We start from the raw sequence: 23,479 nt of genomic DNA, 5'->3' as shown, positions 1-23,479 counted from the left end.
AGAACGAGGAAGAGGTTAGGGTTCTGTAAAACCTTGTGAATCTCAGTGTGCACCTTGAGACCCCAGGGGATAGCACACCCCTTTTCTGTGCTGGCTGCGCGGATGTGGGCGTGACCTGGCTCCTCGATCACCTCTGGCCTGTGCCCGGACGTCGGCCCCGGCGGAGCCCCGGAAGTGCAGCTCTGAGGCTGCACTGACCAAAGAGATCTGGGGACCACCACCAGGTCGGGCCTTCTCCTGGGGGCAGCCCCACAGGAAGCCCAGATTCCAGGCTGGGGCTGTGCTCCCCCAGAGGGCACGGCTGGAAAAGCTCCCTGGTCACCACCAGGAATGGGCGCTGCAGGCGCAGGGTGTAAGGGACTGTCCCCGACCGGTGCAGCTTGTCGTCCCCCTGACCATGAACACCCTGCTCTTAGAGCAAATACACCCTTCGGGGACATTCCACACCTGGGGCAGAGAAGCAGCACGATTTCTATGAAAAGCAGCGAGGCCAGGCCATCAGTGCCTTCTGAGTCAAAGCCCTGGTTTGCTCTGTCTTGAGGGGGCAGGGCCTAGGGGACACAGGCCTCAGGCTGGGGCTGCACCACCTTCTTGGCCCGTCTGGTCAGAATGTGGTGGAGGTCGTCCAGCCCAACTCTCTCGCTCCATGCATCTGGCCACGGGCCACACCAGCACCTTCTGGCCGTGTCTGAGCTGCAGGCCTGGGTGCGGCCACGGTTCCCGGGCCCCTTCCCTTGAGAGGAAGAGCCAGCCCTACCCCGTCTCCACCCAGAGGCCAAGCAGAGCCATCCTTAGGGGTGGCTGGCCGCCCGTGCAGCCAGCACGAATGTTCTCGAGCGCCCCGCACGCGAACTGCCGGTGGGGACGTGGTGCGGGGTCAGAGAAGTCGGGGCTCCACACGCCAGCAGCTTCTAACCCAGACGCCTTTAATAGACCCCATTCCCGTCCGCGCGGGGCAGAGGCGGCCGCTCGGGCTGTGGGTGGCATGCAGGTTCCTGGCTACAGCTGTCCTTGGTGCACGATGTGCTGCGCTAATCAACTACCAGACCGCACACTTGGTCGTAAAAGGAGAGCATCTCAGCTAAAGGATCCTAAAACTCCCCTGGACTCGGGCTACTACAAGAGCGGAAGTTTGGTCCTTGGCAACGTACGAACGAGGCTGCCCTTTGCGAAGTTCCTGATGGGTCCCTGAAATCACAGCAGCTCTGGGGCAGGGGGCTCAGCTCACGGGCGCCCCCCCCATACCGAGGCGGACAGGGAAGGGGGGCAGGCTGCACCTTCACCCCCAGGAGCAGAGGGGAGGCCTGGGGCTCCGTGGGGCAGTGATTCATAACGGGACGGGAGCCGACGCCCCAGCCTTGCGGCGGGGCCCCCGTGGTTCCCGTGGTCCTGGCCGGGCGGCAGCCCTGCCTTTGTGAAGCACCCAGCTATCCTTCGGGGCCACCTGAGCTGACTCCGCCATCACATCCAGCCTCTTCAACCTGGCAGTGAAACCCCCCAAATTCAGCCCTTTCCTTGCACAGGCTCCTCGTACAGGACCTGGGACCCCAAAAGGGTAGTTTCTTGGGGGGTGGGGGGTGGGGAAGGTGAGGCCAAGCACCTTTCAGGTAAGTCTGACAAAGGGAGAGCTATGTGAGGTGAGCAGCCCCGGCCAGCCGCCGCCCCGTGGGTGGGACAGCACTGGCTCGCCGGGTCGCACGCGGACGCCTAGGACAGCGAGGTGATGTTGGAACGTCCGCCAGGGGGCGCCATGATCTTCTGAGCCGTGCGTCGCGCGATGTGGTCGTCCGCCTGAGACCCTGCCGAACGGGTGGGCATGAGGGCAGGGGCACGGACGCGCTGGCTGCACCCGTAACTGGGGCCGTGGCTGCGGAGCCCCCGCGCACCCACACCGCGGACAGCCTGGCGCACGGACGAGCAGACCATGCAGACGCTCCCACACCGAGGCCGCGGGTGTGCGGGAAGTGAGGTGGGGCGGCCAGGCCTGCTCGTCCCACCTGGGCCCCACAAGAGAAGCCTGCCCCTAGCTTTTATGATGACCCCGGGAGGCCAGCAGGGACTCTGCCGCCAGTGAGAGGGAGGACAGGCGGGGACATCAGGGGTGGGAAGAGGTAGGACCCGGGCCCAGTGCATCTGCAGGGATCTGTCACAGCACAGCCAGGACCCTGACCAGAGGCCCAAGGGGCAGCCTGCACCCTGGGCCCCCGGAGCCCTCCACGGTGTCCCTGTGTGTCCCCATGTGCTCACAGAGCCCTTCCTCATGTGCCTGACCTGGAACTCCCGGGCTGGAGGGGCCGGACCCCACACGGCACCTGGCACAGGCATCGTGTGCCCATCCCGTCACTGAGCCCTCTCCACAGCGCGAATGACCCAAGTAGGGGTCACCGCGGCCAAAGTGGGGCAGACGCTGGAGCAGGAGGGCCTCCCCACTGGCCCCTGGAGGGGGGGGGGTAGCATGTCCTGCACCCCCATCCCCACACTCCCCATCTGCGGACGGTTGTGGGTGGTCTGCGGCCTTGCTGGACTCACCCTGCCACAGGCTGGGTGCTGGTGCCCACCCCGGGGGCGCTTCCTGACCCTCGGGATGCTCCAGCGGAGCCCCCACCCCAGCTCCACTCACCAGACAGGCTGAACCCCGACTGGTGCAGGTTGCGCACCGGTGGGACCGAGATCTTCCCTGGGCAGGATGCGCGGGCCTGGGCACCGCCCCCCCGGTTTGGCAGGCACCATCACCTCGTGGACAGGCCCGTCGTACAGGCCTCGGGGCACGCCGTGGATCTCCGCCAGCTGTGGGGCCGAGGGGGCTGGGCGTCAGGGGGACCGAGCCTGCTCCGCTCCACGGCCCCCCTCTGCCAGGCTCTGGAACCCCAGGGCTCCCAGCCAAGGGAGGGGTTCCTCCCGCGACCACCCGCAACCTCGAACGCACCCCTCCCTCCCCGCTCCCCCCTACACAGTGTGCGCGTCCCTCCCTGCTCACACCTGTGCACACGGCCCCTCTTCCCCTGAGGCTAGAGGACACGCTCAGACAAGGGCAGCCCTGAGGACGTGGCCTCTTTAAGGAAGGGGAAGCCGGCCCCCGTGGCCACTGCCTCATCAGTAGGCTTCATTCGTGGCCCCAGCAGAGCCCCCACCCCAGCCCCGAGGAAGCCCTGGGTCCTGTCCTCCTTGAAAACGGCCCCAAAGCCAGAGACATTTCCCCAGTAGCCACCATGATGGAACGGTCCGTGAACGAAGCAAAACCCTCCTGTGTGCCGTTTCCTGCTGGTGCCTCCCTGGGGTTCAGGCTCAGACTCGTGACTGTTGCCAGTCCCAGGGGGTCACCACAGGGTGTGGGGGGGCAAGTGTGGGGCTTCGAGTCCGACGGCTTGGGTCTGAGTCCACACCCCGCCTCCAGCACCCAGGGTGAGGGACCGGGAGTCACCTCTCCCTGCCTGGGCTGCGTGTGGGGGCAGGGTCTGCAGGAGCCCAGCAGCGGACCCCCACCCCTCTGGGCGGGAGGCGGAGGGGGGATGCCTGGACTTCCGGCCTGGGCTCTGCACCTGGGCCGGCTGGGCCGCGTTCTCCAGGCCCCACCTCGGTGAGCAGCTGTGTGGCCCTCACACCCTGAGACAGTGGCATCTCCGGGAGTTAGAGCAGATTCCACTCTCCTTCCCCCTGGAGGAAACCACCACCCCGGCCCCTCTGAGCTCAGACAACGTCCTTCTAGAAAGCTGGATAAAGCAAACCTGTGTGTGCAGTAATTTTGTGTACACGTGTGCGTGTGTGTGCGCGAGCCGGCTACGCGTGCCGCGGGGCCGGTCAGACGCCCGGTGCGTCCCTCAGACGCAGGGGGCAGCTCAGCCAAGGGTCGCGGGAAGGAAGGAAGGAAAGATGTGGAAAGTACTCCCAAATCCCCGGTTCATAAAGCTGCCGTAAAGCCTACAGGCCCCTGCTTGTTTGTGAACGCGCGTCCGCGCACGGCCGGCGGGTTGGGGGGGCTCCCACGGTGCCCCTGCACGGTCTAGGGCGCTCACTCAGAGAGGCGGCCACCACTGACTTTTGTTGTGCCACTTGGGTAATAAAAGTGTGCATGGAGGGGCGCCAGAGGGGGCTCAGCCTGTTAAGTGTCCGACTCTTGGTTTAGGCTCAGGTCATGATCTCGCGGTTCATGGGTTCGAGCCCCGGGTCAGGCTCTGTGCTGACAGCTCGGAGCCTGGAGCCCGTTTCAGATTCTGTCTCCCTCTCTCTCTGCTCCTCCTCCCTCCCCCTCAAGATAAATAAAGATTTAAAAAAAAACAAAAGTACATAAAGCCACTACTGAGAACCGACTCCCCAAGCAGGCGCTGGTCCCACTTATTTCCGCCGGGCCGGGCTGACCAGGAGGACAAACCTCGTGGAGGTGGACAAGGTCGGAGAAGTCCGAGCCATCCCCCCCGCCCCCCGCCCCAGCCGGCTCCGGCCTTACCCGGTTGCGTGCCTTTATCCTCTTGTAGACGAAGTCGGGAAACGTCTTCCGAGGGATGAAGCGGCCGGCCCCGGGGGTGACGAACAGGTTCCCGTCCTCCATCACCACCCTGCCCTGACTCACGACCACCGTGGGGGCCCCTCGGCACTCGAGGCCTTCAAAAATGTTGTACTCCACGTTCTGGGGAGACAGGGTGGAGGGCCGGCCTCACCCCCCTGCGGGCTGACCGGCACCCTCGGAGCCCTAGGGCCCCTGTTCTAGGACCTGTGAGAACCGGTCACCCCCGCTGGGCCGAACTCGGATGGAACTGGCCACAACGGGCCGTGCCAGGTTCTAAAACGCGTGTCTCGGGAGGAAGGGCCTGCGATGGGCCTGTAACAGGGTTGAGTCTCCCGCAAGGCGGGGCAGGTAGGTGGTGCAGGTCCCTGGGGCTCCCCCAGCCTTGACCCTGACGCTGACCCAGGGACTCAGGCTTCTCTTACCAGGTTGTGGCTCTTGGCAGAGATGATTTTTGTGGCCCTGGGGTTCCAAATAACCAGGTCGGCGTCAGAGCCCACAGCCACACGCCCCTTCCTCGGGTAAATGTTGAAGATTTTGGCCGCGTTCGTACTAGTCACAGCGACAAACTCATTCTCATCCATCTTCCCTGAGGCCTGGGAAACATGAAGGCCAAGGTGAGATGGGGGGGGTGCTTGTCCGAACAGCCCTCGGGGGTCTGGTCTCGCGGCCTTTGTGTGGACGGCGGCCCCTGTCCCCAGGCAGCAGGAGGCATCAGAACCATGCTCCCGGGGCATCGGAGGGCCCCGCTGTCGCAAACCCACGCGTCCCTGTTGGGCCTTGCACACCAGCACCGTGCTCACCCTGTGAGGCAATCAGCGGCCAGGTTTTGCTGACGTCTATCTCCCCTGGAGGACATGACAGTCCCCCGGGGTGGCCAGGCCTTGGGAAGAAGGGGGACGAGAGGGGGCTGGTGTCCGGGCCTCTGCGGGGGGAGGAGCTCAGGGCGGGAGTGCGGGGGTGCAGGCAGTCTGAGGAAACGTCAGGCCTTTGGGGGAGACTGGGCATAATCCCATCACAAATAGCGACCCGGCTCTCCCAGATGCATTCTGCAGGTGACCTGGTCGCCCCACAGCGGCAGGAGTCTCCTCCAGGGGTACCAGAACTGAACATCTGGGGAGCCCTGGATGGCAGGGCTGGGGGCGTGATGCCCTGGGGACACAACACACCCCGACCTGTGTTCCAGGCGGTGTGTTTACCGGGTAAGTGGCTTTCTGTTCTGAGGGACCGGCGGGGGGGGGGGGGGGGGGGCATGGCCCAAGACCCCCAGTCCGCACGCACCACACACTTCTCCCAGACCACAGACATCCGCTCCTCGATGCCGTTGGTGCCCTCAGGGATGAGCGTGAAGTTGTCCTTGCCAACGGCCTTCTGGGCGGTGGTGAAGGTGCAGTGGGCACTGCCGGTCACCTGGAGGTCCCCGCTGAGAAAAGGGGGGGTCAGGGGAGCCCACCGCGGCCTGATTTTCCTGAGCCGGCCAAGGCCAGCCGGCTTCACCCCCCTGCCCGGCCAGCACAGCCCACGGGGGCTGGAGGCTGTCCCGGAGCAGCGCTGGGCACGGCCGGTGGCTCAGCACGGGGACGGGAGGGCCAGGACGGATCGGTGTGGGTTCTCTGCCCGGGGGATCCCGGCCCGCGGCTCGTGCAGAAGCCCAGGGCTGCTGGGGGCTGAGGTCGTGGCGGGACGCCCGGAGGGGCTTCTTACCTGGACAGCAGGGAGGTGAGGCGGTCTGCGGTGGTGGGGTCCGGGTTGATGGGGGGGGACGTGACGAAGGCCGCGGCCTTTGCCCAGTTCTTGCTCCAGTAGTGCGAGCCGTCGGCGCCCAGGCTGGCGGTGATGGGCTCCCCAAACACGACCACCCCTGCAGGGAGGCCCGTGAGAGGCACCCCCACAGCCTGCGTGCCCCCCGGACCCGGGCAGGGTAGGGCCCTTCGCGCTGTGCTCTTGCTACGCCCCTCGATTTCCAAACCCTGTACGGCTCATCTCTACCTTCCAGGACACCCGGACCTTCCCACGTGGGGGTCCCCTCCATACCCTCCCCTTCACACCATCTGCCAGAGGTCGGGCCTGCCGGGGAATCAGCTGGGCCAAGGGCAGGAAACACGGTCAACTCTGCCTGCCCCTGCCGGTCTGAGGCCTGTCCCCTAGGACCCCCATTCTTCTGTGTCCCCACCGCCTCCTCCACTGGGGGCGTTCTATGGGCAGAGGCCACCCGGGCTCCCAGTGTGTGCACCCCAGCTCCTGGAGGCACGGAGGCACCCAGCACACAGTGATGTGGGGCTCCCAGAGTGGGGCGGGGGGGGCGAGGTCCCATCAGGCATAGGGTCAGCTGTCCCTCACACGCACACGCCACGCACACACACACACGCACACACATGTACACATGACACACGTACACACAGCTGTCACTTCTGTGCACACAGGACCAACGGGCCCCTTGTTTCATGGCCCCTGGTGAGCAGCTGCTACCTCGACGAGACAGGAGGCCGGGCCCCACCTGTACAGGCACGGGGCGCCTGTGTCTCCCACAGGACTCACCCCTGGAGCCCCCGCCCGAGGCCCCACTGCCGAGAGGCCAGGCAGGGTGGCCGCTGCTTCTCCATCAGGCCTGCCCTGCTCTGAGCCTCAGTTCAGCCAGCTGGGCCCCCAGTCCTGAGAACGTGACCCCCAATCCCTGAGAGATCCGCCCCCACCCCCAAGCGTCTGGGGCCCAGGGCCCGGCACTCACCCCTGCGCTTGGCTTGGGCGACCATGTCGGCCGCACCCTTGCTCATCACTTTGGTGACGTACAGGGGGCAGTTGGCCTGCTTGGCAACGGTGATGGCACGGTACACGGCCTCGGCCTCCACCTGGGGACGGGAGCTCAGACTGAGCGGGCCCTGGGGCCTCCTGACCGGTATGGGCATGGACGGCCACCATCACCCACAGATCCCGGGCCCAGAGGGGGCAGCGTGAGTGACTGAGGACCCCAGCCTGCAGTTCAGTGCCCAGGAGGGTCTAGGTTGACCCAGGTGGTTCCCAGAGCCTGACCTCACCGCCTTCTTGGCCTTGGGTTAAGGGCCACCGGTGGTGATGGGGGACATGAGCCAGAGGAGGACCAGCGAGTCACAGCCCTGGACGCCCCGGGGTCAGGTCCACTCCCGTGAAGTGGCTGTCTGGGATGCGGTCAGGGCTGGGACGGCGCTCAGCGGGCAAACTCCTACCTCCTCGGGGCGGCTGAGCACGTGGCCCTCGGGGCCGGTGATGCCAAGCTCCAGCAACCGCTTCTGCTCCTAAAAACACGGACAGGACATCACAGTCCGGCCCGGGTACAGCCAGAGTCTCACAGAGCCTCAGTCTGGGTGTGATGTAGGCAGCCCAGGAGACCCCGCCCCCAAGATGTGCCCTGCCCCCCTGACGCTCATGTGAGCTCTCCTCCCCTACACTGAGCTCCGGGCCTCCAGGCCCCCGAATCACCAACTACAGAGAACTCAGAACGGAGGAGTAGGGTGGGTCTGGAGAGGAGTGACCCCAGCTCCCTACATTACAGATGAGGTCGGGGCTTGGAGAGGGCACCCCGCCTGCCATACTGTGTTCGCCAGCAGGGGGCATCCAGGAGTACACTGGGGGCTCCGTGGTCAGGGGTGGACAGAATGCACTTCCCCCAGCACGCCCTTGAAGACCTGTGCCTCTCGCGTGAATGAAGACGTGGATCCGGGAGTCACCGTGAAGAACCGGCGAGAAGCAGAATCCCGTGGACCCAATAACACGACTCCCCACACCGGTGGGGTCTCCCTGGCATGCTCTGCCCACCTGCCTGCATACTGAGCCAGACCCACGGCGTTCTCCTAACCGAAGCCCGGCCTGGCCTTGGACCAGAGAGGCCACACACGGCACCTGGCGCTCTCGTGGCGGGGTGGGTGGACGAGGACCTGGGAACCCCACGTGCCCCTCCCCAGGTGTCACCACTTTGCTTTCAACTGGGGATGAGGCAGAGCCCAACCCACCAGGAAGCTTCTCTGTGTCTGGGATGCCAGGGAGGCATGCTGCCCCGTGAGGAGCGCCCGCACCTCCCAGGCACCCACAGCATCTGTACCTGCGGGCGCCGACCCCACAGCCCAGGCACAGGGGCAGGTGGGGGCCAGGACCTGTGCTCAGTGACCACAAGGAACAATTAATTCTCTGTGGGGCCTCGATCCACAGGGGCAGAGGACACCAGGAAAGCCCGTCTCGGTCCCCCCGGAAGCAACATTTTGGTTCTGGGAAACTTCTGATAAGAAGTGTGATGATCAGGGGCGCCTGGGGGGGCTCAGTCAGTTAAGCGTCTGACTTCGGCTCAGGTCATGATCTCACGGTCTGTGGGTTCCAGCCCCATGTCGGGCTCTGTGCCGACAGCTCAGAGCCTGGAGCCTGCTTCGGATTCTGTGTCTCCCTCTCTCTCTCGGCCCCTCCTCCCTCCTCAAAAATGAATAAATGTTAAAAAAAATTTGAAAAAAAAAGTGTGATGATCACGGAGGAATCTCTATTATGGACAAAAGCCCCCAGGCCCCCCAACTCCCTGCTTGCTTGACCTCTGATCCAGGGCAGCCTGCCTACCAGAATATATCCACCGTTCCCTCCCGGGGGGTTTGTGCGACAAAGTGCCCACATGTGAGTGTCCAGAAGCCACCCCGGCCCCTCATCCGCCCCCGCCCATCCTGCGGGCAGCCCTCCGGGCACCTCTTCCACGATGTCCCCGTTCTCTGCATGCACTTGGGCCAGGGCACCCAGGTCCCGGATGATGCTGAAGATCTCGTACATCTGGGAACAGAGCGCACAAGGCGTGTGGGGCTGTGTGCACCCTGCCAGCGGCCTGAAGCACCCGCTGTCCCCTCCTCTCAGCCCCTGCCCTCACCTGGCCGTCGGTGCACTGGTACCTGTCCTTGTATGCCATGAAGACCAGGAAGGAGTTCACGCCTGGAGGACAAGCAGGGGGGATCAGATCCCAGCCGCTGTCGGTCCGACGCCCGGGAGCCTCCCCTGCTCCCTGATCTCCTCTCCCACGGGCCTGCTCGTAAACTAACTTGTGTCAAATCCCCAAGAAGCTCTGATGTGGGTTTTGCTTCAGGACTTTTGATTAAAAGAAATTAAGCCTTGTTCACAGACTGGCTTTTCAGTGCAGACAGCACAGAGAACTGCAGGTTGGAAAGTATTCCCTTCCTAAAAGGACGCTAGGAAAACTTGTAGTTCTTGTCTTTCGTCCAGGACGGGGACAAGGGGCCTGGGCTGCAGCTCAGGACAGTGACAGGACCCGTCCCTCAGACACAGAGGCAGGTGACCTCCTGCTCTGGATCCTCTGCAAGTAGAACAGACCTTCCAATTTGTCCTTCTTCCCCCCAGCTCCCAACCCCCCCACCCTGGGGTCAAACAGACGCAGAGTCCAGCCTGGCCAGGGGCTGGGGGTAGGGGCCCTTTCCAGCCAATACCAGGGAAGCGTGGACCCCCATGCCTACCCGCCCTCCAGCCACCCCAGCCGGCCTCTGGACATGCCCTTACCTTTGTCCTTGACCAGGGCCTCCAGCTCCTCCCTGATGCTCTCATGCCAGCGGGGGACATCCACGTGGAGGGAGTAGTCACAGCAGGCTCCACTGTCCGCGCGCTCCCGCCACTGCTCATAGGCTGCCAGCAGGCTCACACCCGTGTCGGGAAATACGTGGTCCACTGTGGGGGGGGCAGTGCGGTCAGCCGAGCCCCCACTCTGGTCACCAGAAACCACCTTGGCCTCCAAGGGAGACTGGTTTCATGTTCCCAAGAGATCAGGAAGTGCCTTTGAAAAAGCCGTGGAGAGGCCACGGGCCGCTTCCATGAGGCTGGTGCTGCTATGAACCTGCTCATTGGTTCTGTCCAAAGAGGCACCTTCTGCCTCATATCCCTTGGCCTTCTCTGAGCACAGAGAAAGACCAGACTCAAGCCACCCACGCCCTGATGGACACGTTCACCCCAAGGAGCGCCGGTGGCAGTCCAGAGCCTTAACCTCCAACACAGGTGTCTACGTGAGTGAGCGCACCTGGAGGGCCAGTGGAGGGGGGAGAAGCAGGTGGTGGTGCTGTCCGTGGTGCTGAACCTGGCCAGCCAGCCCGGAACAGCAGCACGGGGCTGGCTCCCCTTACTTGCACCTCACTGACTACACACAACACCACCCCACCCCTGGGGAAACCAGGAGAGCACTTGGCCACTACACCATCACTTCCCCCACCCAACCTCAGGTCCAAGGTCCAAACACTGCTCACGGTCTCCCCTGGGTGCCGGGAAAGGGCTCAGAGTAGGGGTGGCCAACAAGAAGGCACACCCACCCAAGGGTTACTGGCAAACGCTGTGCCTTCCCCCAGCAGACTGTGGGTCCCCCCCCCAATGTGGGTCTCCCATGCTCCCCACAGGTCAGATCTCACGCCCAGGACCCCGGGGGAGAGGGTGCTACCCTGCCCTGTGGTCCCTGTATGGCTCCAGCCTGGAGAAGACGGTTAGCCAGAGGCTAGCTTCAAGCCACAGCATCTCTCTGTCCTCACAGTGACACCTCACGGCTTGTCTGATGCCTGGGCACTGGCACGAGCAGGTAACAATCACGAAGTGTCCTGGCTGGCCGGGGCCACCAGTGATGAGCATGAGCAGTGATCTAAAATGGCCAGTCTTGGGGCGCCTGGGTGGCGCAGTCGGTTAAGCGTCCGACTTCAGCCAGGTCACGATCTCGCGGTCCGTGAGTTCGAGCCCCGCGTCGGGTTCTGTGCTGACAGCTCAGAGCCTGGAGCCTGTTTCAGATTCTGTGTCTCCCTCTCTCTGCCCCTCCCCTGTTCATGCTCTGTCTCTCTGTGTCTCAAAAATAAATAAACGTTAAAAAAAAAATTAAAAAAAAGTAAATAAAAATAAATAAATAAAATAAAAAAATAAAATGGCCAGTCTCCTCAAACTAAAAAACAAGACCATTGTTGGCTTGTTGGTGTTTGCTTCATGGTTGAGTAAACCAAACGAAGCCGTGGTTTGGGCAATAGCTAAACATAACTTGTGAAGCAGCCCAGAGTCCTCAGGGCAGCCTTCCTGGTGGCAGCACTGACAGCATGCACCGTGTGCCAGGCACAACAGAACAACTTGTGCACTGACTCCCTTAGTCCCCACGGCCGTCTAAGGAGGCTTTTCCCCTCCCGCCCGCCTCACAGGTTAGCAAAGCATGGCTTCTAGAAGTTAGGTGAGTTACTGAAGTCGAACAGCTGGAACGTGAAGCCAGGGTTCAACCAGGCATGTTAGACCAGGTCTTAACCACAGCAGGGTGCCTGCACTGGGCACCGCCCAGCTGGTGGCATTCAAAGCCATGAGAGAAGGGCTGGGGTCTCGTCCTGGCTCTGAGCTTAGCACAGTCAGGTTCACCTCGGGCAGGTGAATCCGCCTTGCAAGCTGTTAGGTAGGCGGGGCTTGTCTGCCGAGCTCCCAGGGTTTACGAGCTGCAGGTGGCACAGAGCCAGCACTGAAGAAAGGGCAACTCTGGTGACTGTTGATCAGATAACAGTAAGTATTCCTGTCGTGTTTTTTCTGAAAACGTAGCCTCCTTCTCGACATGGGCAGGAACTTTGTGCAAACCGAGTTTCAGAGGCTCAGGAGCAAACGTGTCTGCTTCAGACATGACCCCTCCCCTCGTGCAAGGCATTTTGGTTTGGAAAACCTAGTCCTTGGCCGGCTGCCAGCTTCCCAGGAAATAAGAAATTCCTGGGCACACATCCATTTGCTCCCATGGAAATCCCAGGAGCATGCCGGAGCTCGCCAAGGCAAGATGACTCACAACGTGAACCGGGAGAACAAAAGCATACGCGGGGCTTTCTTAGACTGAAAGGTAATAAAGGGAAATAGACCAAAAAATCGCTCTATTGTAAGGCTCTTCCTGCAACACAGAAGCCTGGCCGGCGGAGCCTGGGACGGATGCTTTGCACGCGGGAGACACTCACGTATCATGGTGGTCCCTCCCGCTAGGGCGGCCTTGGTCCCCTGGCAGAAGTCATCCGCTGGCGTCATGCCCAGGACGGGCATCTGCAGCCTCGTGTGGACGTCCACTCCGCCTGGCAGGACCATCAGGCCATGGGCATCGATGGTTTTGATGCCTCCAGGGACAATGAGGTTTTCTCCAATTTGTCTGAAAGCAACAAAGATTACTTAACTGGTCTGGCCTCCGAGACCGTCAGAGAGCATGACATACCAGCCGTGGGCTTGAGACAGTCAACACAGAAGACCCACCCTGGGCACTGCCCTGCGGTGCCCACCTGGGTTCCACGTGTTGCTCTAGGGACTAGAGCCGCTGACAGGAGCAGAGACGCTGACAGGTGTGGTCAGTAAGTATTTATTAAGCACCTACCTCGAGCCCTGAATCATCCTACAGCTGTGATAACACACATACATGTGTGAGCCACTGTCCTGCTTCCCAAGACCTTGCCACTAACTGACAAGATTCTGTTGTCACTAAAGGCCTGGGCTGGGGCTCTTTCCAGGGAACGGGATTTTGGAAAAGAAAAGAAAACAAAACAAAACATTTAGGTGGAGTTCACCCAAAGGTAAACTTGTGGACAATGTGCAATCAATGTGCACACGTGTGATCTGTGAAGATATTTGAGGCAGAAACTTACTTTATCAAACCGTCTTCCACATACAAATCAGCGTAAAAGGACTGGTCATCATTCACGATCTTCCCGCCTTTGATCAAAAGGCGGTCGCTCTATTGGAAGCAAACAAAAGACACGTTTTCTCCAAACTGAGCTATTCAACATCCTCCCCAAAACTTCTTCCTCTGGAATTAGGATTGGAACACTCGGATGCAATGTGTACACGTAGAAATGAGCGAGGAAGCCAGCACTGTCTCCCACCCCCACGAATGGGGCAGAGAGGTCTGGAGGCCACTGTCGCTGACGGGCGGTGTTCAGTGATGGAAATGGGGGTGTTGCCTGGTGCTCTCTTAGGCTGTCTGGGGGTGCTGAGGGGCCGAGGAGGGATAGAGTCCAGAGAGGCTGGGACTCGGGAGGCAGGAGCTGCTGATGGAGAGGCCATGGGGGTGAAGGGCCAGGAAGACATCAGGGTGACCACAGGCCGTGGTGCTGCCTGGAGGTACCCCACGTGGGTGGACAAAGTGCCAGGATGCGAGGCCAGCTGGTGGGTAACCTGCACAGCGTGGAGCTGTGGCACCAGGTGGGGCTGGCCCAGTGCTCAGCAGCCATAAACCCACTTCTAGGAACCCAGCCAAGTGGTGGGGAAGGTGCAAAGTGGGGCAGAAAGTAGGGTGTCATGCACGGAACTTGGCACGGACTCGGGAGAATGATGGGGAGAAACGTGGAAAAGGAGCAGAGACACAGAAGGCTGTGGACGAGCACCCCGCTCGGCAGCCCTTTCCTCCTGTTCCCCTGTTTGAGCCTCAACACCCCTCTGACCTGGCCCGGCAGGAACGACAAGTGTGCCTCACAGGGAGGCGTGGCTCTCCACGCACCAACAGCCGAGGCCACAGGAGCCAGGCTGTGCAGTGCAGTTAGCAGGAACCCCAAGAGTCCGCTGAGGTGCACATGACCCGTCACGGGTGGGCCTTCCTCACTACGTGATCCTCCTCTCGTCCTCATTTCCATTTGGACTGACTTCTCAGGATTGTATTGATTCGTAAAACCACCCCCCACTGTCTACAAAACAGCTGATGAGCCAGGCCACGGGCCAAGTGCAGCCCCCAGTGGACCGACCATCCTCAAGTAAGCTCAAGGAAACCCTGACCAGGAAGACGAAGGCTTTGGCAGAAGAGAGCTGTGGTCTGCGTGCCCCACCCCCCCACCCAGGTAGGAATACCTTACTTGTGGTCTGTGTGTCCCCCCCCCACCCCCACCCCAGGCAGGAGGACACTTGCCGTCTGTGTGCCCCGCCCCGCCCAGGTAGGAAGACCTTACTTATGGTCTTTTACATCCCTCCCCTTTCCAGGCACCTGAACTCACACTTTGGGAACCTTCCTGGGTTTGGAACCAAGAGGGAAATGCAGCTGGGATGAGGTGCTCACCAGGATGAGGCTGGAAGTTCCCCTAAACAAGCCATCTTGTGTCTGACTCCCCCCCCCCCCCCAAACCCCAACCCCGTGCAAGCCACTGGCAGACTTCCCGAATCGGGCTGGACCCCGAGCCAGTCACGAGGCAAGACCCCCTCCAGTCCGGGAAGGACAGGGGCTCCTTCCTCCCGGAGTATCTCTCAGGACGGGAATCCGCAAGTCCACCGCCCTCCTGCCGAGGTCAACTCCAGAGTCGGGTCTCAGCCTCGCGGGCGCCCCCTGCCACGGTCCAGCTGGCGCCGGGGCGCCTCCCTCCCCCTCCCTCCGCCGGCTCCCGGCCGGCCGCCTGGAGGGGGCGGCTTTGTTTGCTGGCAGCGCGGGGTGAACCGTCTGACCTCCCGCACCCTCGCTTGTGGTTGTTGGGGGGTCTCCCCTCCCGAGGGCCGGGGCTGCCGGGGTGCCCGCTCAGCGGCTACGAGGGAGCGCTCGCCTCCCCTGGGGTCTCCGAACCCCGGCTCCGTGGAGGGGTTCGGGCCTCCAGGGGCTCCAGGCTGAGCCGCGGGGGCTGAGGCGCTTTGTCTCGGACAAAGAGCTCCCCGCGCGGCGGAGGCGCGGTCCGGAGCCAGGCCAGCAGCGCCGCGCGGGGGACGCACCCGAGGCCCGGCCGGCGGTGCCAACAAAAGGCCGCGCGTCCCGGGAGGACGCCGAGACCGGATCTCCCCGCCTCGGCGCGCGGCCGCCGCAGGGAAGGAGGCCCCTCCCCGCTTTGGGGAGCAGGCCTCTCCCGGCCCCGCGCCCTCCCTGGCGCACAGGAGGGCCCGGGACCTGTGCGTCCGGCGCGGCGCTCGCTGGAAGGACCAGCGCCGGGAGGGGGGCACCGGCGCTGGCTAGACGCGGAGCGCAGCAAGCTGGGCGCGGAGCCGGGACGGTCCGGCCCCGGCGGTGGGCAGGGGGCGTGGGGTGAAGGGGGCGCCGGAGCGGGGCTCACCGTGATCCGAGGGATGTTCTTCTTGCCCTGGAAGGACATCCTGCTCCTCCCGCCCGCGCGGCCCCCACGCTCGGCCGGCGCGGCCTAGCTCAAGAGGAGCGGCCCTGGGGGTCCCGGGCGGGGGCGCGCAGAGCCCGGGCCTGTACGCAGGGGCGCCGGGCTTCCGAGTGCGAGCACGCCGGGCCGCGCGGCTCCGGTGCCGAGCCCCGCCCCCGGGCCCGCCCCGCCCCCGGCCCGCAGCTGCTCCTTTGCATTCAAGCCCCGCCCCAGCCGTGCTCAGTACCCACCCGCTAGCCGCCCCGGCGGAGGCCACGGTACCCCGGCCGTGCTCAGTAACCCCTCCGCCCCGGGCCCCGGCGAAGGCCACAGGCGGGACCCCTGCGCCCCCGGCGCCGCGCGGACCCGCGGACGCACGCTGCCTGGGGAGGGGGAGAGGGCTGCGACAAGTCCTGGCCGCTGCGTGTGCGGAGTTTGGCCCCCGGAAAGAGGGTGAAGTCAGGCTAAGTTCTGAAGGCCCCGCCCTCGCCCCTGCCCTGCCAGGGCCCGCCGCCTGCTCCCTGGTGACCCGACACACCCAAGGCCACTGGGATTGATCCTAATCTCAAGTCCAGGCCCGGGCGCTGCGGGAGCCGGACTCCCTCCGGGAAGGCGCCTCTGCCCAAAGCCTGGCTCCTTCGCATCCTATGGTCCAGGCCCGGATCGGGACGCAGGGCGGTGTACTGGCTCCGCGACCCCGCGGTGGACACACCTCCCGCAAGGCTGCTCCACGGGCCGGCCGCGTGAAGCTTGGGGACAGGAGGAAGGGGACAAGGGCACAAGTTAAGGACGCACAGGGATAGGAAGGCAGAGCGAGACTGAGACATGCAGAGAAAGAGAGCTACCCAGAGCCCCTGACAGACCCGAGAAGCAGAACCAAGGCAGAAGAGGCCCGACGCGCGCGGGTTCAGGACAGCGAGTTTCCCGGGGACAGACTCGGCCGGTCAGGGAGAGGGAGGCCCCTCCCTGGGCCCTCACGTCCCCTCGGAGAGGCTGGGGGTTTGGGAAGAGAACCAGCCCCTGGTCCACGCCCCGGCGGCCTGCCCTCCCTGCGGCTTCTCACTGCCTGCTTTTGGGTCAAGCGGGGCGGCCCTCCCAGACTTGCCGCGGCCTCCGGGTCATCTCGGCGGGGCTCGCCGGGTCCCTCTGGGTCGCCAGGTGGCCCGCTGCACGGCTCTCCAGCCCGAGGGCTCCGACGGCCACCGCCCGACGCGTCCAGCTGCAGCGTCTTGTTCTCAAAGGCGTCCTCCACGCAGCGGAAAACGCCGCCGAGCCTGGGCCGGGCCCGCGGGCTGCCTGAGCCCAGCGTCCCCGGGCCCGCGGGCAGAGGCTCCGCGGGCTCCTGCGGCCGGCGTGCGGCCATGGAGGGAGCGGGCGAGGGGTCGCGGGTCGCGGAGCCTCCTGCGGCGGGTGTGCGCGCGGCGCGTGACCCGGCCGACCGGCCCGGCTCCCCCCCCCCCCCCCCCCCCAACCCCCCCCCAACCCGCCCCCGAGCCCGCGCGCGCGGGGCTGGCGCTGTCCGCGCAGAGAGTGCTGAACGCGCCGAGCCGGCCGAGGGCTCGCGTTCCGTCTGGGCGAAGCCGGAGCTCCCACCTCCCGCCCACCCAGCGGGGCACGCGCTGAAGAGACCCCTGCCTGTGGACACTCCAGCCAGATTTCCGAGCCCCGTGGTAGATCCTACGCCCAGCCGGAGGCTCTGACTCCGAAACGTCTGGCAAGTGGGGACGGTCGGAGGGGAAGGCGGGGAGGGGCGATGCGCCCCAGGAGAGCTGCTCCTGACCGCCCTTAAGCCCCAGTTCAAGGCTTTGGGGTAAGACAAGGCGGGGGGGACTCAGCCCGCCCAGGGTCACAGGACGATGCTGTCACTCTGCCAAGCCCTGCTGAGAGTGACTTTTCAGGAAAAGACATCCAGCCTTTGTGTTCTAACGCAGCCGGCATTTCAAGACGTACGTTTGGACATGAGAGTCACCTCGAGGACACTCGTGCTGGTGTGGCAGGAGCATTTCCACAGAGCCAGATCAGCACCTGTCCCACCCCTGCCACATCTCTGGCTTCCACACCACCACCCCACCCCCAGGGTGATTAATAAAACCAGCCTCTACTCACCTGTGTGAAGCCATCTGCAAGTGAAACCTGTTGCCAAGTCTCATTCATTCGCAGAAATTCTCTTACTTTCCTAAGCTTTTTACATTTTCTCTTCTGGTTCTCACTTGATAAGCAGCTACATGAAGAAGCCTCCCTGGTGGCCGACCTCAGCCCGGTGCTGCCCGGTACCTCTGATTTCAGAGCCTGTCTTCCAGGTGATTCTCCACGAGGTAGGGTAAGGCTGCAGGTAAGACGCCTGGCTCCTCCGTGCGCAGGAGGGCCAGGCTCCCTTCCCGGCGTGGAACGTGGCACTGCCTTCAGAGAACGGACACGGGACACAGAAGTGGCTAGCACTGCCAATATGCCCAAACTTTAATGCCGTGGGAAGAGGGTAACTTTGATATTCTAAGATTTAAAACATTTTTTATTAAAACTGTACAATAATTTACAAATGAGTAAAAATTCTCTGGTATACATCATAGGAATCACAATACAAAAATAAGTGTAAAATTTTGTACTTGACCACCATAGGCACCTATTTTAGGCCTGTGAATACTGTTTAGCACTGAACAGAAGAATATCGTGTTTAGAATGTGGTTAGTAAGAGAACACATACTGGCTGGCATAATGCCATGATCAAACAAGTCCGAACTCATTTTTGCATAAATGTACAATAAAGCTTTTTAAAATACAGTAAACAAATATATGATTTGGATACATATATTTACAACTTGATTTTCCTGAGCCTAAATATAAATCCATTTCTGTGTTAAAACACACAATCCACCTTAAGGTTTCAGTGATGGGGTGATGGTAAATGTAGACGGACGCCACAGTGCCTCCAAACCCACTCCCGCACACCCTCCTTCCTGACAACCAGGGTGGTATGCACAGCCGTGTAAGGCACGCGGGGTGTCCTGTAGGCTACAGGTTCTGCAGGGGCAGAGCACTTTAAGGAAGAGCACAGTCCTTCAGCAGCGGGACTCTAGACCGTGGAAATGAGGTGCACACACACGTCCGTGTCAGCCAGGGGGCTGCGATTCACGTGGATTTCCAGTTCAGACCAACAAAAACATCTGTGCGGTTCTGGGTGTTGTGTACACAGCGGGATTGCGTTGATGCTGTTATACTGTCAGCACGTCCATGTCCTGGTTGCACAGTAAACATTTCTGGCAACTTCTGACCCCTCCCCTTGTTCCACGAGAGAGTGGCATTCACCCACCATTCTCCTGTTTGAGAAGGTTTGCGACAACAGGGCACAGATACTTTCAGCAAATTCAATCCAGCCCACTGGTTTAGCATAAAAGGTATCCTCTAGGATTTAGAAAGAGCACATTATTTTAAAACGCTTGAATTCTTCAGATGCTCACTGGACTAGCGGGAAGCAGGGACAAATGCTCGTATCCACTTTTGCCTCCCCCCACCCCCCGCCTGTTTTCTGTTGTCGGCAAAAGCCCAGTCCTGAAATGCTGGATTTCGTAATCAGGTGAAAAGAAGGTGCCCAGGATACACGAATAAAAACAATGACGTCTAAAGAGAACTAACATTGGGACTCAATGGGGACTTTCAGGAACACGGCAAGGATACAAATGTGGTTCGGTACACAGGATATTATTAAAAACATTCACGGGGCCATTTTCGCTACATCCTTTTACATGTAAACAACTTCGTAGGCATTGGTACGCGTCTACATGCTTCTCTGTCCTGCCTAGTTTGCCCTTTTCGAAACTACAAAGCCGTGGTTAAAGAACGTCTGGCACGTGTGCGGAGGGAATATGAAGTGCTCCAGACAAATGCAAAATTGGGATGATCCAAATAAACACGGGCGAAGTTGGGTCTCAACTGCACGTGGCTAGATCCTGAACGGCCATCCTGCACAGCTGCCGTCCCTGGGCAGGACCCACTGGGGCGGGCGGGGCCGCACCAGAGGCGGCAGCACCCCCAGGGCTTGCCGCTACAGAGTTTCTGGACGCCTGCGTCACACCCTCCACCCAGCCCCAATCTGGGAGTTCATCCGTAGCTCCACAGGGGCGTTTATTAGCTCAAGACTACCGTTTGCCATTCGGTTCTGGCACATCAAATGTATCCAGGGGATGCGGCCATTAGAACGAGGCAACACTAGTCATGGAGAATGAAACAAGCTTTCAGACTTGGTCCTCAAACCCCAACATCAGGCTCAGCCAGAGAAGCAGCGGATTCACCCTGGATCTCGTCCAAGTGAATAAGTAACCGTGAGTTAATGACAACAGAAAGGACGGGTGTCCCGGGACAAGTCTGACTAATAGTACGCTGCCCAGCAGAAACCCTGCACCCACTAGAGAAGAGCGTCTCTGTCTGATCCCGTAAGCCTCCTCCCGATTTCTCCCAGGGAATCAAGCCCTGCCTGGTGCCAGTCATCTGCGCCAGACTTGGACACGTTTTCCGACGCAAATATGAGATGAACCTGACACTTGCAGACAACACAGTCACCCCTCCCTTCCGCTCCTCGGAAACACCGTCTGCTTTTCTCTCACGCGGTGTTTGCCACACTCTCACCCGGCTGCAGGTGTCACTACGCAGCACGTAAACTTCCAGGTGCCTCAAAAGAGCCCAAATCTTGTCTCCTTGTTGAGCATGCACGTGCGCACACACAGAGGCTCACGCACATGCACGCGCGCGCACACACACACACCTTGCGAATTCAGCCCTGGGAGCGACAACCTCATCAGGCCAGCAAGGGTGTGGGGTCGATGGAAGAGCCTCTTCCACCCATGAGTCGGGCTGGCTCCGAGTGCTGGAAGGCGTTCCTGGGCTGCGGCCAGAGCACTAGGCAGGAACGGAAGCTTCAAAGGAGCTTCATCGACGTGCTGCTTCCTCCCTGGAAAAGAGGGAAGACAACAGCTTTATTCTAGCGTGAGCCATCCGAGGCACTCTGAGGTTACACCGGCGGTGGGAAGGGGCGGAGAGATGCCCGGGGCACGGGCTCCGCACTGCGCAGTCGGGACTCCAGCGGCTGGTGCGGGAGCCGCAGAGACGCGTCCCGGTGCCCCACAAAGCCGTGTGCGGACGTGGCCTCGGACCTGCCTCCAAACGCCCCGGGCAGATGCCCACGCTTCCGCCCGATTTCCATTTCTTCTCGTTACTTAGAAAGCGGGCCTCTGTTAGGTTCCATTTCTTCACTACCTTTTACGTGTTTATGTTTGGAACAGGTCTCCTCTCTGCACAAGGAGAGTGGGCCCCACATCAGCCGCGGGGCGGGGGCAGCACTGGCATCAATGGGGTGAGAGGTGGTGAGGGGCGCGGACACCCGCGAGGGGGACCCTGGGCCCGCACGTTCCCAGGCGAGGAGAGGCTGCAGAGGGTTCTGTGCGTTTGGGGTTTTTCACCTTCTAGTAGGAAGACCCCTCCCCTCAACGCACGAGGCAAAGGAAGCCGGGGGGAATCACACACACTTCCTGCCCACGTGGCACACATTATGCCCGAATCTCAGGGCCGTGGAAATGAAGCACTGTTCTTTGTGACGTTAACCGGATCCATTTCTAAGTAGGTTCCCCTCGAATCATCTGTTTCTAGGATGTGAGATGTGAAAGGGCCAGCCTGGCCTTTTCACCTTGCAGACTGAAGTCTGAAGTTCTGAGCTTAGAGGGGCTCCCTCAGGTCACACCCCAGGCTGACCGGGGCCAGGGGCCCTGACCACCTGCCCGCCAGCGTCCGCCCCCCCAACCACAGCACTGCTTCCCTTGAGCTATGCCGGTAACTGCCTGTGGCATGCATCTCACACCTGCAAACACAGAAGACACCTTGTTGAGAATGACGTGCAGAGTCCTAAAAAGTCAGTCCCCAAAGTGGAGGAACAGGAAGATGGCATCTGGTTGCCTGTGGTCGAGGGACCCTCTTCCCGGAGCCAGTCCTGCCTGACTTTGCTAACACACTCTGTTCACTGCCACTGTGTCCAGAAGGGTGGGGGGGCTTTCTGTCCTCATCCGTGACTGCAACACTCCGCCCCCACACTCAGGGGCACACGCATGTGCGTGGGCACACACACGCACACGCAGAGGCATGGTTCTGCTTCCGGATTCCAGGCTTCCCAAGTGCCTTCTGCCTCCCAGTCCCATCTCCTCTGGGGGACAAGGTGTTCCTGGTCCCTCCCTGTTCTGACCACGGGCCTGACTTCCGGACTGTCCTCACAGCCAGCCCATGAGCTCTTCCAGGTTGAAGCCACAAAAGACACGAGGCAGGTGAGGGTGAGATCACCCGCTGGGTGTGACCTTGGTCTCACGGCCCCATGGGCTCTTCGCCCCCCCAAACCCCTGGCCCAGTGCTGGTCCAGAGCCTCCAGTGCATCTGCGGCAGGAGCCGAGACTGCTGTGGGTAGGAGGGCCCGCTTGCGAGGTCAGCCCTTGACCGGCACCCGGGAGCCCGCTTTTGAGACGCTCCCTGAGCCATAAGGTTGTGCTGGTGGAGTGGCCTTGACCGTTTGCACAAATGATGTGATTTATGGCAAACACCTGTTTCCTTCTGAGGGCCTGACACTTCGGCGCAGGGGTGGGCTCCCCAAACGAGCAGCCTCAACAGAACACCTGAACTCTGAGCGTCAAAGGGACTTCTCTGGGGAGACGGACAGTGCACACGGATGGCCACGTCTTCACCAATGGGGAAGGGGGTGCTCTGTGTGGTCCCCACAGGAGGCAGAGAGCCCACGAAATCTGCTTATGGATCCCTCCAGATCCAGCCACGTTTCCTGACTATGTTGCCGAAACGAACCTTAGCCAGGGCACCACTGTGTGCTGGGCCCCGAGAACCCCAGTGACTCACTGAGAACAGGGGCATCCTTGGAGACCCCCAGAACACACTGCTTCCCACTTCCGGGGACCGAGGTCGACTGTGAGGCCGTAAGACGAATCAGACACCGTGCCCAGCCTCCACGAGACATCTGCTCACTTACTTGGTGGTTCATGCGGCAGCCATTCGTTTGTGTGCGTCTTGGGGCCAGGCCCTGCCTGAGTACATGTTGGGGCCACACTGGGGACTGTGCAGTGAGCAAGTTGGGGACACTTCTGCCGTGGGCGGCTCCCCACCGATCACAAGAGCCCAGTACGCTGATGGTAACATGGGTTAGCACGGTGAGACAGGAGAGACGTGGGACACCGGAGGGGCTCGTGGCACACGGTGGGGCGGGTGAGACCCCAACCAGCTCAGAGCCCAGGGGGTGGAGGCTGCGGGGCACACGACTGCCCTGTGATGAGGTGATGTCCTGACAAGGGTGGGCACCAAGCATCACAGCCCGCCCTTCCTTCCGAGGGGAGAGGCTAGGACACAATTTTCATACTGGGCTGCACTGAAGCCCAGGGAGAAGATACAGGAGTGAACTGATCAGCAGAGTCACAAACAGCCTTCACCTCCTAAGTACCAAAATGAACACAAGAGGGCGACAGGCTGGACCATCACCCCGCCGGGGGCGGCAGGGCATTTCCACGTGGGCACCGGCCCACAGCCTCGCTAACGGCTGCAGAAGCGGGACCCCCACGGGTGACGCCCACTGGGAACACATGCAAATGGGATCAGGAAACAGCATCTGATTAATGTCAAAACAGAGCTCGAGGAACAGGCTCCTGCCATCTGTGTTTGCCGGGAATTCTCACCGGGATCTCGACTGTTGCGAAACAGAAAGCTCTTGGCAAAGGAGACAGCGGCTTCCTGGGGCCGGAGAAGCCCACTGCTCTCGGAGCCAACGGCAGATGGTGGGCGCCGAGGGAAAGCCCCAGGCCCGCGCCTCACTGGGGTTTCCAGAAACGCACACGAGACAAGGAAACTCGGCCCCACCCGCCGGGAGAACCCCCTGCGGCCCAATCCTCCCTCTCTGCCCCCAAACCCAAACCCAAAC

General features: G+C 61.7%; 2 protein-coding genes across 16 annotated transcripts in view; both read right to left on the bottom strand.

Moving 5' to 3' along the window:
• Window positions 1-905: 905 nt before the first annotated feature.
• DPYSL4 (dihydropyrimidinase like 4) lies at window positions 906-15,668 on the bottom strand. Its single transcript, XM_040486839.1, is given in 15 exon segments — window positions 906-1,799; window positions 2,621-2,711; window positions 2,713-2,787; window positions 4,445-4,624; window positions 4,927-5,097; window positions 5,783-5,924; window positions 6,206-6,362; window positions 7,230-7,350; window positions 7,705-7,773; window positions 9,200-9,280; window positions 9,375-9,436; window positions 10,016-10,180; window positions 12,451-12,635; window positions 13,123-13,211; window positions 15,496-15,668. Coding segments are annotated over 15 exon segments (1,719 nt in total). The 5' UTR covers window positions 15,535-15,668; the 3' UTR covers window positions 906-1,707.
• Window positions 15,669-17,960: 2,292 nt separating this feature from the next.
• JAKMIP3 (Janus kinase and microtubule interacting protein 3) overlaps window positions 17,961-23,479 on the bottom strand; it is an 88,629-nt gene continuing 83,110 nt past the window's right edge. For all 15 annotated transcript variants that reach the window (XM_040486819.1, XM_040486814.1, XM_040486812.1 and 12 more), the window contains one exon: window positions 17,961-20,473. The gene's annotated coding sequence lies outside the window, so the exon portion shown is untranslated. The remainder of the gene's footprint in view (window positions 20,474-23,479) is intronic.

Source organism: Herpailurus yagouaroundi, unplaced genomic scaffold, assembly GCF_014898765.1.
Source record: "Herpailurus yagouaroundi ecotype Mexico unplaced genomic scaffold, PumYag 163, whole genome shotgun sequence".
Taxonomy (NCBI): domain Eukaryota; kingdom Metazoa; phylum Chordata; class Mammalia; order Carnivora; family Felidae; genus Herpailurus; species Herpailurus yagouaroundi.
Note: the sequence above shows the minus strand (reverse complement) of the source record. Positions and strands in the feature narration are given on the sequence as shown.